This window comes from Mesocricetus auratus, unplaced genomic scaffold (assembly GCF_017639785.1).
Source record: "Mesocricetus auratus isolate SY011 unplaced genomic scaffold, BCM_Maur_2.0 Super-Scaffold_6731, whole genome shotgun sequence".
In the NCBI taxonomy this organism is placed as follows: Eukaryota; Metazoa; Chordata; class Mammalia; order Rodentia; family Cricetidae; genus Mesocricetus; species Mesocricetus auratus.
In genome coordinates this window covers 16744215-16759704 of record NW_024429185.1, presented here as the reverse complement: position 1 = coordinate 16759704, position 15490 = coordinate 16744215, and the positions used below count along the sequence as shown (strand labels likewise).

Below are 15490 nucleotides of genomic sequence, written 5' to 3'. Positions count from 1 at the left end.
GAAACCAGTTGCAGAGAGAGAGGAATGATTGGCAAAGAGGTTAAGACTTGGTGGGTGAAACCCACAGACACAGCTGACCTGAACAAGGGAGAACGCATGGACCCCAGACTGATGTTTGAGAGGCCAGCATGAGACTGATCCAGACCCCCTGAACGAGGGTGTCAGTGAGGAGGCCTCGGCATTCTTTGGAGCTGCAGGCAATAGATCGATCAGCATTTATCCCTGTAATCTAGATGGAGTTTGGGAGCGCATTCCGTGTGGAGGGATGCTGTCTCCACCTGGACACATGTGGGAGGGCCTATATATGATGATATGACAGACTTTGCAGACACTCCATGAAGGGCCTCACCCTCCTTGCAGAGTGGAGTGGGGATTGGGTAAGAAGGGATTGGGGGAGGGTTGAAGGGGGGAGAGGAGAGGTGGGAGAGGGAGCTGGGACTGACATGTGAAGCAAGCTTGTTTCTAATTTAAATTTAAAAATGCTGGTGAAAAATTCCATTCAGCATTGTATAACCTTCACAGATTTAACTGTTTTTACCTAAAATTATATTGTCATCCTATTTTCAACCAAAGAAACTCTGAAGTTGAACAGGCACTATAATTCCCATCAAATTACCTATAAGTTTAGATAATTCTTCAAAGGTAGAAAATGACAATAAAATGAAAAAATAAAAGAACCAGAAACTAAAGCAAAATGATTTATGAAGTGTCCTCAATCTTCCTGTTTCAACCACACCAAGAATATTTTTTTAAATAGGGTGCAGGAGACAAGGCAGACAGAGGGAAAAAGGAAAAGAGAGATCATAACAATGATTTAGAAGAAAAATAATTAAGCATAAAAAATGGCTACAGAGTTACTGAAAAAGAAAACAGAACAAATTAAGAGAGAAACGGTGTTCCTAATTAATTATGACTAACTAATTAGAGAAGGATAATTTCGTATATAGTAAAGAAACAAAAGAAAACTTGGGGCTACTTCAACTTTCAAAACTGTGTAGTTGTCTCCATGATCTTAGACTCAGGCCTCTAGGACTATTGCTTAGATACTTTGGAAATGCTCAAATAGCTGGGATTCACATTACGGGGAGTAACATGTCAGACAATTTCTCTGGAATCTCTGGAACTCAAAATAACTTTGCTGTGCATTGAATTTATTCAAAAAAACAGTTGGAGAGTTAAAAGCATGTATCACTATCAATGTAAAATCTGTTATTCAAGAAACTCTAACATAGCAAGATTAATACATATATATATTTTACACATTCTCATATCTTATTGCCCTCTTATGCCATAGGAAGAAACTTGCTGTAGCAGAAATGGTGCCAATAGCAATTAAAGTTTATAAAATGAGATAATAGATCTCATAGGCAAAAACCTGAAAAATACCCACACCATTCATACAATTTCGCCTTGGAAATATAAAGAACAAAGTTACAGAAATCAAGTTGCTTAAAATAGCGAAGAATAAAGAGAACCATAGTGATTAATATTTATTTGACACTTTTTATAGATGAAGTTCTTGAAGTCAGGAATGATGCTATTCTTGACAGAGGTAGACTCTGGGAAGCTACTGAACTAGCTCGTGTGCTTAAAGCTTCATCTATTTTTTCAGATGTAGGCTGGATTTGGGGTTCTTCTTGATTTTCTTCCCTATGACGAAGAAGCCACCAAAGACAACATAATAAAATAAACAAAACCAAGAGCAGAAGTAGACACAGGTAACAAACCTTTTTCTTCCTCTTTATCTTGGGAGGTGGGCCACTGTCAATACTACCTCCATAGCCTCTTACCATGCAGTTAGGAGGATCCCACAAATAGTTGCAGTGGCAGTGATGTTTATTGTTGCAGATGCCCCTCCTATGACAGAATGTAGGTGAACAATTGCTATCCAGTGCAGATAAATGTACACAACGCCTACGGATGCAGATATGATCTTGACCACACTCTGTGCCATCTTTCACATCGCCAAAGTCGTCTAGGCGTGTCCCAATGTGGTAATCGGTGCCCCAACAAGGCAAGCCTTTGACCACAGCAAAGTGCACAGTACTGTGTTCTTTCATGTGAGGAATTTCTGTCACATTATCACACTGAAGTCTTCCACAGAGGGCATCATTGTTTTCACATTTTACGTACCCAGGTCCCTGAAGACCACAGTGGCCAAACCGATCACCTTTAGAGTGTACTTCTTTGTAGCAATTTGTATTTGCAGCCTTTGCTTTCTGGCCAAAAATCCTCCTACAGTATTCATTACGGTCATTGCATCGCTTTTCGTAGCAATACGCTGAGACATTGCAGGGAATTCCATCTTCCACATATACATCATCTGGACACGTGTGGGATGTTCCATTGCACCACTCTGGAAGATCGCATATGTTATCCTGCTTTCTACACACCTCCCCTGCTGGCAAAAATTGGCAGTTTTTACAACAAAGTCCAGTGGCACAGGTAGACCCCAAACTCAGAGTGCAGTTTGGCATACAGCAGAGATCTTTTGCACAGTGTTGTAAAGATCCACAGTCACACTGCTCTTCATCTTCAACAATACCATTTCCACAGTGCCCCAGATTAAAGATATCCTTTGTGTACATGTTTTCCATCAAACACCTTGCCTCCCTTGCAGTATGAGACCAAAAATAATTATAACTACAGTTGCTAAATTTGGTTATTGGTGGGTTACTAATGTCCATTATGCATCTTTTGTATCTACATTTACATGTCTCATCATCATGGTTCATGCCCAAATTATGACCTAAGTGGTGAGCAATTCCAAGGGCACGAAGGTTTAAAGTTCTGTCTATGAAAGTAACAAGTGCACAACTGCGGATTGGATCACACACCCCACTTGTTGAGGCTATGCCACTTAATCCTCTCAAATGCCTGTATATGAAAAGATGAGTGATGTCATGTTTTAATCGATGAAGAAAGTTCAAAACTTGCCACTGGCAATATAACTTAAGAGATTTTCTTACATCATCTACTACAATAGGGTTTTTTTTATTCCAAACCTCCAAACCAACCAATAATATTTTAATACCAATTACATCATAAATGGCATCCACCATACTTATCACAGAATATAGATTTGACATCATTACTGTGTCATTACTCTGATAGTGTTCATACAGAGTCTTATCCACCACCACTACGAATTCAACAATTCTAACATGGGTCCACCAGCCTTCAAAACCAATTTGCTTGAGTGCGGAATTACCAGTTTTTTGTAACTCTACTTGACATGTTATGTTATCTTGCATAAGGCTGGAAATACTTGATTTTGTGTTATTACTATCCATTTTATTTACCAGATGTTCAAATTTGGTAGAAAATTTCTTGGGCATGATTTCATAAGCAGTGTTATTTATCTCTAATAGTCCATGAAAGCCCCCAAAACAAATGTTGAGTGAAACTAAGGATTCTGTGTCACCCTCCACATAACCATGATAATAGCAGTCATCCTGTACAAAAGGGTAATCTTCAAGCAGAGAACCTTGGTCAGAGTAGGTGAACATTGGGAGGTTCCTGGTTAGAAACGGATTCTGGATCTTCATGTGGATAATATATCTCTGGCCTCCAAGTTTCAAGCTATAGGAGATCCAGCCTGGAGGTTCCATGCCACTGGATTTCTCAGGTAGCCTCAAGGGAATCACCACTTCTGTGGAACTGTAGTAGCTTTGATGTCCAGTCAGAGGGAGTCCAAGAAAAGACAGAAAAATTCCAAACAATTGTGTCAGGAACAAGATCCTTTTGAATAACCGTGCTTCAACCACAGTCATCATGAATATGTGCCTATAAAATCATTGTTTTCAATGAAGAACTAAGGTCTGGGAGTCATTGTTAATATGAATCCTACTAGGCTGTCCAGTGTGTGGGGTTCATAATCAGGCATCTGTCATCTGGAAGGGTCAAATCATTAGTTCTGTATTCCTGTAAGTAAAATAAAATAAAAGCCAATATGGACAAGAGTGGTTATGAAAGCATGGCTAGAAAGAAGGAAGGAAGGAAGGAGGAAATGAGAGAGAGAGGGAGAGGGGGGAGGGAAGAGTAAGGGAGGGAAGGAAGGAGGAAGGAAGGAAGGAAGGAATGAAGGATGGGAGGGAAGGAGAGAAGGAATAAAAATAGTTTGTGTTGTGGTCAAGGAATGATTAAAGATTTTGTTTGAGTGGCAGCAGTCAAGAATGTCAGCACTTTTAAGAAGAGGAAGGAGATAGAAAGTTCAAAGATAGATTGGGATATATAGAAAGACCCTGGAGGCAGACAGACAGTAAGGAAGGAAGGAAGGAAGGAAGGAAGGAAGAAAGGAAAGAAAGAAGAAATTGATTGGCATTTGTACTTACTTAATTCTTGAAAATCAGAGCCTGAAGAGATGATGGTTCAGCAGTTAAGTATACCACCTGGAAATTGAATATTGGGCAATTGTACCATTCCTGGATCAAAGAAGAAATAAAAAGACATTAAGCCTGACGTGGGTGGCACATACCTTTAATCCTAACACTCGGGAGGCAGAGGCAGGTGGATCTCTGTGAGTTCCACGCCAGCCGGGTCTACAGAGTGAGTTCCAGTACAGACTCCAAAGCAATACAGAGAAACCCTGCCTTGAAAACACACCCCCTCAAAAAAGAAAGAAATTAAAGACTTCCTAGAATTCAATGAGAATAAAGAGATAACATACCCAAATTTATGGGACAGTTTGAAAGCAGGAAAGGTCATAGCACTAAGTGCCCACAAAAAAACTGGAGAATAGTCACATTAAAGAATTAACAGCACAACTGAAAGCTATAGAACACAAAGAAGCAAACTCACCCAGGAGGAGTAGACAACAGGAAATAATCAAATTGAAACATAAATCAATAAAGTATAAACTAGGAAAACAATACAAAAAATAAATGAAACAGAGTTGTTTCTTTGAGAAAATAGACAAACCTTTATCCAAACTTACCAAACGGCAGAGTGTGATCATTCTAATTAACAAAATCAAAAATGAAAGGGGGCATAACAATGGACACTGAGGAAATCCAGAGAATCATCAGGCCATACTTTGGAAACCTGTACTCCACAAAATTCGAAAATTTAAAGGAAATGGACAATTTGCTGGATAGATATAACTTGTCAAATTTAAATCAAGGACAGATAAGCAATGTAAATAGACATATGACACCTAAGGAAATAGAAGCAGTCATCAAAAGTCTCCCAAACAACAAAAGTACAGATCTAGATGGCTTCAGTGCAGAATTCTACAAAAAAATTCAAAGAACAGCTTATGCTAATTCTTCTCAAAGTATTCCACACAATAGAAGCAGAAGAGTCGTTGCCAAACCTCTTTTCAGGAGGCTTCAATAACCTTGACAACCAAGCCACAAAAAGGCACAACTAATAAAGAGAACTTCAGACCAATATCTCACATGAACATTGATGAAAAAATACTCAATAAAAAACTGGCAAATAAGATCCAAGAACACGTCAGAAAAATCATCTAACATGATCAAGTAGGTTTTATCCCATGGATGCAGGGATGGTTCCACATAAGAAAATCCATCAATGTAATCCACCATAAAAACAAGCTGAGAAACAAAAATCACATAATCATCTCACTAGATGCTGAAACAGCCTTTGACAAAATCCAACACCCCTTCATAATAAAGGTCTTGGAGAGATCAACGATAACAGGAACACACCTTAACATAATAAAAGCCTTATATAGCAAACCAACAGACAACATCAAACTAAATGGAGAGAAACAATGAGATTCCTCTAAAATAAGGAAAAAGACAAAGCTACCCACTCTCTCTATACCTCTTCAATATTGTACTTGAAGTTCTAGCTAAATCAATAAGGAAAAAAAGGAGATCAAGTGGATACAAACTGGAAAGGAAGAAGTCAAACTTTCACTATTTTCAGATGATATGAAAATAGTGAATACGTAAGTGACCCAAAAAATTCTACAAGGGAACTCCTAGAACTAGTAAATACCTTCAGCAATGTGGCAGAATGCAAGATCAACTCAAGAAAATCAGTAGCCCTACTATATACAGAAAATAAAAGGGCTGAGAAAGAAATCAGAGAAACATCACCCTTGACAATTGCCACGAACATCATAAAATACTTTGGGGTAACACTAACCAAACAAGTGAAAGACCTGTATCTCAAGAACTTTGAGTCTTTAAATTAAAGAAGACATCAGAAAATGGAGAGATCTCCCATGCTCTTCGATAGGTAGGATCAACATAGTAAAAATGGCAATCTTACCAAAAGCAATCTACAGATTCAATGCAATCCTCATTAAAATCACAGCACAATTCTTCACAAATCTTGGAAGAACAATTCTCAACTTTACATGGAAAAACAAAAGACCCAGGATTGCCAAAACTACCCTGTTCAACAAAGCAACATCCGGAGACAACACCATCCTGACTTCAAGCTCTATTATAGAGCTATAGTCCTGATAACAGCTTGGAATTGGCACAAAATAGACAGGTAGACCAATGGAATTGAATTGAACATCTCCATATTAAATCATACATGTATGAATACCTGATATTTGATGAAGAAGTTAAAATTATACAATGGAAAAAAGAAAACATCTTCAATGGTGCTGGCATAACTGAATGCTGGCATGTAGAAGACTGCAGATAGATCCATGTCTATCACCGTGCACAAAATTTAAGTCCAAATGGATCAAAGGTCTCAACATAGATCCAGCCACACTGAACCTCTTGGAAGAGAATGTGGGAGGTACCCTTGAATACATTGGTACAGGAGACTGCTTCCTGTACATAACCAGTAGCACAGATACTGAGGTCAACAATTAATACATGGGACCTCTTGAAACTGAGAAGCTTCTATAAGGCAAAGGACACAGTCAACAAGAAAAAAATGCAGCCCATAGAATGGGAAAAGATATTCACTTACCCCACATCTGACAGAGGACTGATCTTCAAAATTTACAAAGAACTCAAGAAGCAAGTCTCCAAAACACCAAAGGATCCAATTAAAAAGTGGGGGACTGGCTGGGCGTTGGTGGCACATGGCTTTAATCCCAGCACACGGGAGGGAGAGGCAAGTGGATCTCTGAAACTTCCAGGCCAGCCAGGTCTACAGAGCGAATTCCACGACAGCCTCCAAAACAATACAGACAAACCCTATCTCGAATAACAAAAATAAACAACACCAACAACAACAAAACCAGAAAAGTAGGGGACTGAACTAAATATAAAATCCTCAATAGAGGAGGATAAAATGGCTGAGAGACACTTGAGAAAGTGCTCGACATTATTAGCCATTAGGGAAATGCAAATCAAAGCAACTCAGATATCATCTTACTCTTGTCAGAATGCCTAAATCAAAAACACAAGCGACAGTTTGTGCTTGAGAGGATGTGGAGAAAGGAGAACACTCCTCCACTGCTGGTGGTAGTGTCAACTCATACAGCCACTATGGAAATCAGTATGGATACTCCTCAGGAAAATGGGACGCAGCAATTCCACTCTTAGGCATATACACAAAAGATTCACATTTACATAACAAGGATGCCTGTTCCACTCTGTTCATAGCAGCATTACATTATATGTAATAGCTATATCCTGGAAGCATCCTAGATGCCCCACAACTGAAGAGTGGATAGAGGAAATGTGGTACATTTACACAATGGAGTACTACTCAGTGGAAAAAAACAATGGAACCTTGAAATTTGCAGGCAAATGGAGAACACTAGAAGAAACCATCCTGAGTGAGGTAACCCAGACACAAAAAGACAAGCATGGTATGTACTCACTCATATATGGATTTTAGATATGGATCAGGGGAGTGTCAGCTTACAATCTCAGTGCCAGTGAGTCTGGGAAACAAGGAGGTTACCAAGAGAGATGCATGATACCCCAAAGAAGTGGAATGAGGCAAGATCTCTTGAGCAGATTGGGAACATCGAGGGAGGGGTGAGGGAACCAGGAAAAAGAGAGGGGCATAAGAGGAGGGGAGAAGAAGGTATGGGTGAGCAGGAAGGTTTAGTAGAGGTAAGAATAAAGGAGAGCAGGATGAGAGATACCATAATAGATCAAGTCATTATAGGCTTGAGGAGAGAGCTGACACTAGTGAGATCTCCAGAGACCTACAAGATAACACCAAATGGCAAACTAAGCAATAGTGGAAAGATTACATTGATGACTACCTTATATGCCATTCTAGAATCTTCATCCAGCGACTGACGGAAGCAGAGATAGATATTCACAGCTAAACAATTAACTGAACTCCTGGAACCTAGTGACAGAGATGGAGGAGTAATGAGCAAAGGGGTCAAGACCATGATGATGAAACCCACATAGGCAGCTGACCAGATAAGGAGGAGCTCTTGAATCCCAGACTGATGGCTGAGAGGCCAACAGCGAACTGACCCAGACTTCATGAATGTAGTATCAGTGAGCAGGCCACAGAAATTACTGGGGCCCTGTGTAGTAGATCAGTGTTTACCACGGTGTATAAATGATCTTTGGGAGCCCATTCCAAATAGAGGGATGCTCTCTCAGCCTGGACACATGGGGAGGGGCCTAAGTCCTGCCCTGGATGAAATGGCAGTCTTTGGAGATTCCCCCCCCCCAAGGAGGACCTCACCCTCCCTGGGGAATGATGTGGGGATTGGGTGGGGGGTGCTGAAGGGGTGGTGGAGAGACAAGGGAGGAGGGGTCTGAGAGGGAGCTGGGATTGACCTGTGAAGCATTCATGTTTCTAATTTAAATTAAAACATATATTGAAGAAAAAAAGGGGCTACAGAACTAAGTAGAGAATTCTCAATAGAGGAGTCTAAAATGGCTGAGAGACAGTTAAGAAAGTGGTCAACATCCTTAGCCTTCAGGGAAATGCAAATCGAAACCACTTTGAGATACTCTCTTACTCCTGTCAGAATGGCTAAAATCAAAAACACTAATGACAGTTTATGCTAGAGATGATGTAGAGAAAGGGGAACACTACTCCACTGCTGGTGGGAGTGCCAAACTGTACAATCACTTTGGAAATCAGTATGGAAATTCCTCAGCATAATGGGAATCAGTCCAATGGGAACAGTCCAATGGGAACAAGATACAAAAATTCCACTCTTGGGCATATACCCAAAAGATGTACATTCATACAACAAGGACGTCTGATCCACTACATTCATAACAACCTAGATTCCTCTCAACTGAATAGTGAATGGAGAAAATATGGTACCTTTACACAAAGAAGTATTATTCAGGAGAAATAAAACAATGGAATCTTGAAATTTGCAGGCAATGGATGGCACTAGAAGAAACCATACTGAGTGAGGTAACCCAGTTACAAAAAGAGAAACATTGCATGTACTCTCCCATATATGGATTTTAGACATAGATCTGGGGAGTGCCAGCCTACAATCCCATGTCCAGAGAGTCTGGGAAACAGAAACTTCATTCAGTGGCTGATCGAAGAAGAGGCAGACTCCCTCGGTTAAGTACTGAGCTGAACTCAAGAAAGCCAGTAACAGAGATTTTCAAAGATCTACAAGGATGACACCAACTGGCAAACTATGCAATGAGGCATGCTCTCTCTACCTGGACTCTTGGGAGAAGGCCTAGGCCCCACCCTAAATGAAATGACAGACTCTAGAGATCCCCCATGGTGGGCCTCACCCTTCCTGGGGAACAGAGTGGGGGATTTGGTGGGTGACTGGTGGGACTTGTGGGAGTGGGGGAGGAGAGGAGGGAGAGGGAGCTGGGTTTGTGAAATAAGCTTGTTTCTAATTTAAATAGAAAAATAAATACGTAAAAAACAAAAACAGTTTCAAAACATCATGTACTTGATGATACAAAAATTTTATGTCAATTTAAAGTATAAATACATTTGATAGTAAACAATGTCATTGGGTCTCTTTTCATCATATTTTCTTTACCAGTTAATCATTAGTTTTTAAGATAATGCAGAATAGTATTAATACCTAAGTAAGGCAGATTATTAGAGACATGACACAAAAAGTTATTTGTAATGTTACAAAAGAAAAATACTATTACTCCCCGAATACACTGGAGAATCTTTGCTTGTCAAAAATGGATAACACTAGTTTTTGTGCTTAAAATAAATATGAGAACATGAATTATCCCCATTAAAAGTTTAAATTCTTACCTAATCAAATTTTAAGAATTAATTTCTATTTATATTATAAAACAGATAATAGAGGAGAAATTAATGATAATCTGAGAATAAAATAAATATATCAAGATATGGTACCATTTCCTAGACACCTAACTTGTTTGTTTTCAATAGGTCAATGACAACAAAAAGACAGAGGGTGGTACAGATTTAGAGTGAGAAAGTATAGATAGGGCAAATTTATGTAACTGTGGACTTTCATGGCTCCGGGTTAACATAAGCAAATGGTGTAACCATGGCATCTGAGATAAACGCAGTGAAAGAAATGCTTGATATGTTTGTTTTAATAATAACAGCTTTTGTGCTTTACAAAACAGCTATGTGGAGATTGCAAGGCCTGTCCAGGCTATTTGATAATTATCTTCTGTTTTGTAGCTTTCAGAACAGACTTAGATATTACTGTTTTATGTCTTGCATAAGCTACAACCCCAAAGATCTAAATGTGCTGCACTCTGACCTTTTGAAGTCAACATCCTTTCATTTTATCTATCTCTGTTTTACACACACACAGAGAGAGAGAGAGAGAGAGAGAGAGAGAGAGAGAGAGAGAGAGAGAGAGAGAGAGAGAGAGAGAGAGAGAGAGGGGGACAGAGAAACAGACAGAGACAGAAACAGAGAGAAAACCCTGATGGATAATTTCTGAATTGTTTCTTTAGTCATTCTCCTCTTCTAAGATATATAGGCTGATAATTTTGCCAAATACTCAATCTCTGATTCTTAGTTACATTACCAACCCCTTCTTCAATAAATATACCAGTTCTATTTACTGTAATCAGTCTGCACAAACCAGAATGTTCCTTTGAAATGTCACATACACATGTCCAAATGCCATCAGAGACTTATTCAGTCACATCACAGGACACTAGCTTCATCAAAACAAGACTTCAGCAAGATTTTTCAACACTTCATAACAAGAACTGTCTTCTATTACTTTCCAATCTACTGCTACCAAAATGTCTTTAAAAGCCCCATACCTCTGTCAACATCTCTGTTCATGATTGCTTTTATTCCTCCAGAAAAAAACAATGAATTTTTCTGTCTAAGCTCCCCTTTGTCTTTCTGAGCCATCACCAAATCATAATTGTTAACAGTCACATTTCTAGTTCGTGCCTCAAAATTAGCAGTTTCTAACCATCATTCAATTTCAAATCCATTTCCATACTTGGTCATGAGAAGATGTTGTTTCTTGGTACTAAAATCTAATGGATAATATTGACATCTCTGACAAAAATGTCATAGAGTAGGTTACTTAAGCTGAAAAACTTTGCTTTTTAAGGTTAGAGAAACTGGAGATTCTAAGGCAAGGGTGCCAATGCACTTGGGCTCTGATGACAGTACTCTTCCTGGTAGGAGAAGCCACCTTGACCTGTATCCTCATATGACACAGAGCTGCAAAGGAGAATGGAAATAAGGGAAGGAGGAAGAGTAGGGAAATAGAAGAGAAAATATGAAGGAGAAAGAATCAAAACAAACTCCTTAGTAGCTCTTCATAATGGACAGTAATCATGAGAGTCCCTCCAACAAGATCTCTTTTTAAACATAGTTCCTTACCAATGCTCATCATATTGGTCAGTACGGCGTTAACTTACGAATTCAGAAGGACACAGTTCTGCTCCACAACAATAGACTTGCCATTATTGTGACTCAGTACTTTCTATGATTATGACAAGTTTATGGGTTGCAATCTAAAGAACAGGAAATCTCATTTGCCTGTGATAACAGGTTAACGACACTTGACCTAGTACATAAGGACTCTGTTTAGAATCCTGAGAACCTGAGTGAAACTTAATAGCTCCCCAAATCCTCTTTTTTAATCACTCAGAGCAGGAGACAACACAGAATAGGATTTTTAGGGCTGTTTCTGTTTATCTACAAGACACGTATTTGAATAACTAGGTTAGTTAACGCTTTTTCTCCAAAATTTTAAGCTTAAGGGGATATGAGTATATGTCTTATATTTTTGGTCGTGAGCCCAGCCTTTAATGGCTGAGCCATCTCTTCAGCCTGACTATGTGTCTTAATGCAGACATAGCCATCAAAGGCAACTTGATAAATAGAGGGGTTGGAACCTTGCATGTAGTGTTTAGCATTGTAATCCCGAGTTCAATTCCTGGAAGTAAAATGTGAAAGAAAATGATGTGGGGATGGAAGAGTGTAGAAAAGAAGGAAGAAGTAAGGGATGGATGGGGAGAAGATGGAAAAAGGAAAAGAAGGGAAATGTGCAGACAATTCATTTTAAAAGGCAGAAGGAGAATGGGTAAAGGTAAAGGAAACTAGTGTAATAATAGGTGTCACTTGCTTTGAAAAAATGAGCATCATGTTCACTGTGATACGGGTACCTAACAGATGTTACCAATTTATTATCAAAACATATTCATGACACAGGTGAAACAAATGTAACAGAAATGAACGTTATTTTTTTCAGAAGAAAAATGTCCTTCTCCGAATCATGAAGTTAAATTACTGTTAAATCCACTATCATGTAGGAAGCCACTGTTATCTTTTAAGTATCCTTAAATATGTCATTATTGTTGACATGTGATATACAATCTTAATATTGTTTGCATATTTATGTTCATGTAAAGAAAGGAGAAAATCATTTAGCAGGTATTCAAACATTGATAACTGCTTTATTTTTGGCTATACTGATTGCAAAGTATGTGGTATATGGAATAATGACATCTAAGATGCGTAAAATTAATTTCCTGGAGTTTTCTCTTATAAAATTTTCTTAATTAGTATAAAAAACTCAACTTTTATGGTGAATCAGTAATATGGTAAGTGTATGTTGTAGAATATGATATATTAGGCTAAATACTTAAGATCTCCATGAAACAGTGTTTCTTTTTGTTGTTGTTATTGTTATTGTTTTGTTTTGCTTTTTAATGTCTTATGAGAAATGAAAATTAAAGCATGGGTCATCCCCAGCAAAACGTCTAAGATTAACACACAATCTTTATTTACCTTTTACGTGTTTCCATCACTACTACCACTATATGCACAGCAATTAGTAATCTGAACACAAGGCCAATACCTAAACTTATGTTTATTTTATTTTGTAGACATTGTGAATCAAATTATTTTCCTGATTTCTTCCATAAATAGTTTGTTGTAGTGAATAGAAAGTTACTGAGATTTGTGCATTAACTTTCTATCCTGAAAATAATTAATTATTCATGTTGATCAATTTCAATCTCATATTATAAAAGTTATCAAAATACACTCATCATAAATGTGATTAACCACACATATAAAATGAGCCCTTTGCTCTATTCTGTTGGTCAGTATATCTTTTTCTTAGGTCTTCATTCAAAACACACAAAAAATGTAAAGGGATATTAAAAGCTTTAGAAGTGAGGTTTTAGGGCACTGATTTTGTTTTTAAGAATAATTTCAAATGGTCAGCCCTGAAAACATGTATAAAAGTATCATTATAACTATAACTGAGCAAGTTATAGTTAGAAATTATGTGCATACACATATATATTTAGGCTTGTAATAACAATTAATAAAAGAAGAACACATGAATTTCAAGACATGAATTTGAAGACATGAATTTGAAAAAGAGCCAGAATGGGTATATAGAAGGGTTTGGAAGGAGAAAAAGGAAGAGAGAGATGTCAATAATATCTCCAAAAATTAGAAAATAAAAAATAATTTCAGCTGTTAACCTAGATATATTCTATTAATTCTTATTTTATATCAGTTCAGGGGAATACAAGTTACTTTTAAGTGCTAACACAGCAAACAGACCCATAGGGAAAATACTTCACTATATTGGGCAATATCTACATTAACCTGACATTTGTCAGACACATCAAGTGATTAGGTTATGGTTGCACTGACCGATTATTCTAGAAACGTTATTTTTAAACAAACAACAAAAAATACTGAGAGGCACCAAAACTAAAGACAAAGACATCAGGAATTATTGACTCTCAGAAGCAAACTATTAAAATTTCATTTTTTTCCCGTTTGCTCCATCTTCAATAGGTCTATGTATTTTGCATCCTCCCAAAAATGAATGTTTCTGCTTCTCCACAATCTTAATAGGATTAGTGTCGTGTGTGTGTGTGTGTGTGTGTGTGTGTGTGTGTGTGTTTTAGCAGTTCTAAAAAGTTTATTAAGATGTTAAGATTTCTAACACTGAGAGAAGTAGTACCCCAGGACTTTTTTGCCTGCTCTTGGTACTCTTCCTTTTTGCCTGCTCCAGCCTTGATATGAGACTTTGTGGCTAGTCTTATTGTTTTATTGCATCTTGTTATGCCATGTTTGGTTGATATCACTGGGATGCCTGCTCTTTTCTGAAGGGATATTAAGGATCGGTGGATCTGAGGAAGAGGGGAGGTAATGGGGAACTGGTAGGAGTGGAGGGAGAGAAGGCTGTGGTTGTTTAGCATGTATTGCATGAGAGAAGGATGATGATGATGATGATTATGATGATAATGATGATAAAAAGAAGTGACCAAGAGAAAAAGCTTTCTAGGTTTGGATCTACTGTGCTGGTCCTGCTTGGTAAGTTAGCTCTCCTACCTCATCAAAGATGCCATTACAGAAATCCACAATTGGCCAAAATCCAAAGAATATCTGAATGTGGTGTTCTTGGTCTCAGTGAGCACATGTACAACAAAGTTTTACACCTAAGTTTCAAGTAACATAGAATAGTAAAGACCAGAAGAGATACATGATCAGGAAACTGGCATTGAGTTTGTGTTTCTTATATAAGACAAGAAAGCCACACCTAGGAAATGTCAACAGTGTGGTCCCTAAATAAGCAATACCAGTTGACATGCCAATGTGGGTTGGGTACATCACAGAAGAAGCCGCCCCTAGGTGAAGAGTTATAGGCTAGTTAATGACTTCTGAGAGTAAGAGAATCAGTTTTCTTCAATGATGAACTCTCTTACAGGTTATCCAATACTCTGTAGTCATCAATAAATGTGTGTATGAATCATGAAATGGATTCAGCAGATTAATATATACATGTATATATATATATACTGACATATAATTATATATGAAACAGTGATAAGGGAAAAGATAATGAATTTAATAAGGAGGGGGCACAGGAGGGAGGAATGATGCAAATATAACACTAATGAGATTCTCAAAACTTAGAAATTGTTAAAGTATATTTCTAGTTTGATTTAAGTTGCATTTCACAAATGAAGGATGAATGTCTTTCATATATGTATTTGATATTTATGTTTATTCTTTAGCAATGTATCTGCTGAACTAGTCCTATATTTTAACTTGGGATTTTTCTTAACAAAAACTTTGTGAGTTCTCAATACATATCAAATACAAGTAAGAGATCATTATTAGTAAGAAAATAAAGCCA

General features: G+C 37.9%; 1 protein-coding gene across 3 annotated transcripts in view; it reads right to left on the bottom strand.

Moving 5' to 3' along the window:
- Window positions 1–1168: 1168 nt before the first annotated feature.
- Window positions 1169–15490, bottom strand: part of LOC101844738 (disintegrin and metalloproteinase domain-containing protein 29) — a 30263-nt gene continuing 15941 nt past the window's right edge. For 2 of the 3 annotated variants that reach the window (XM_040742296.1, XM_005075206.3), the window contains 2 exons: window positions 4335–4424; window positions 1169–3924 (listed from right to left, as the gene is read on the bottom strand). In XM_040742296.1, the coding sequence (XP_040598230.1) occupies window positions 1491–3776 (2286 nt within the window). In that variant the 5' untranslated portion in view covers window positions 3777–3924; window positions 4335–4424 and the 3' untranslated portion in view covers window positions 1169–1490. The remainder of the gene's footprint in view (window positions 3925–4334; window positions 4425–15490) is intronic. The other variant, XM_040742297.1, reaches the window with a different exon arrangement.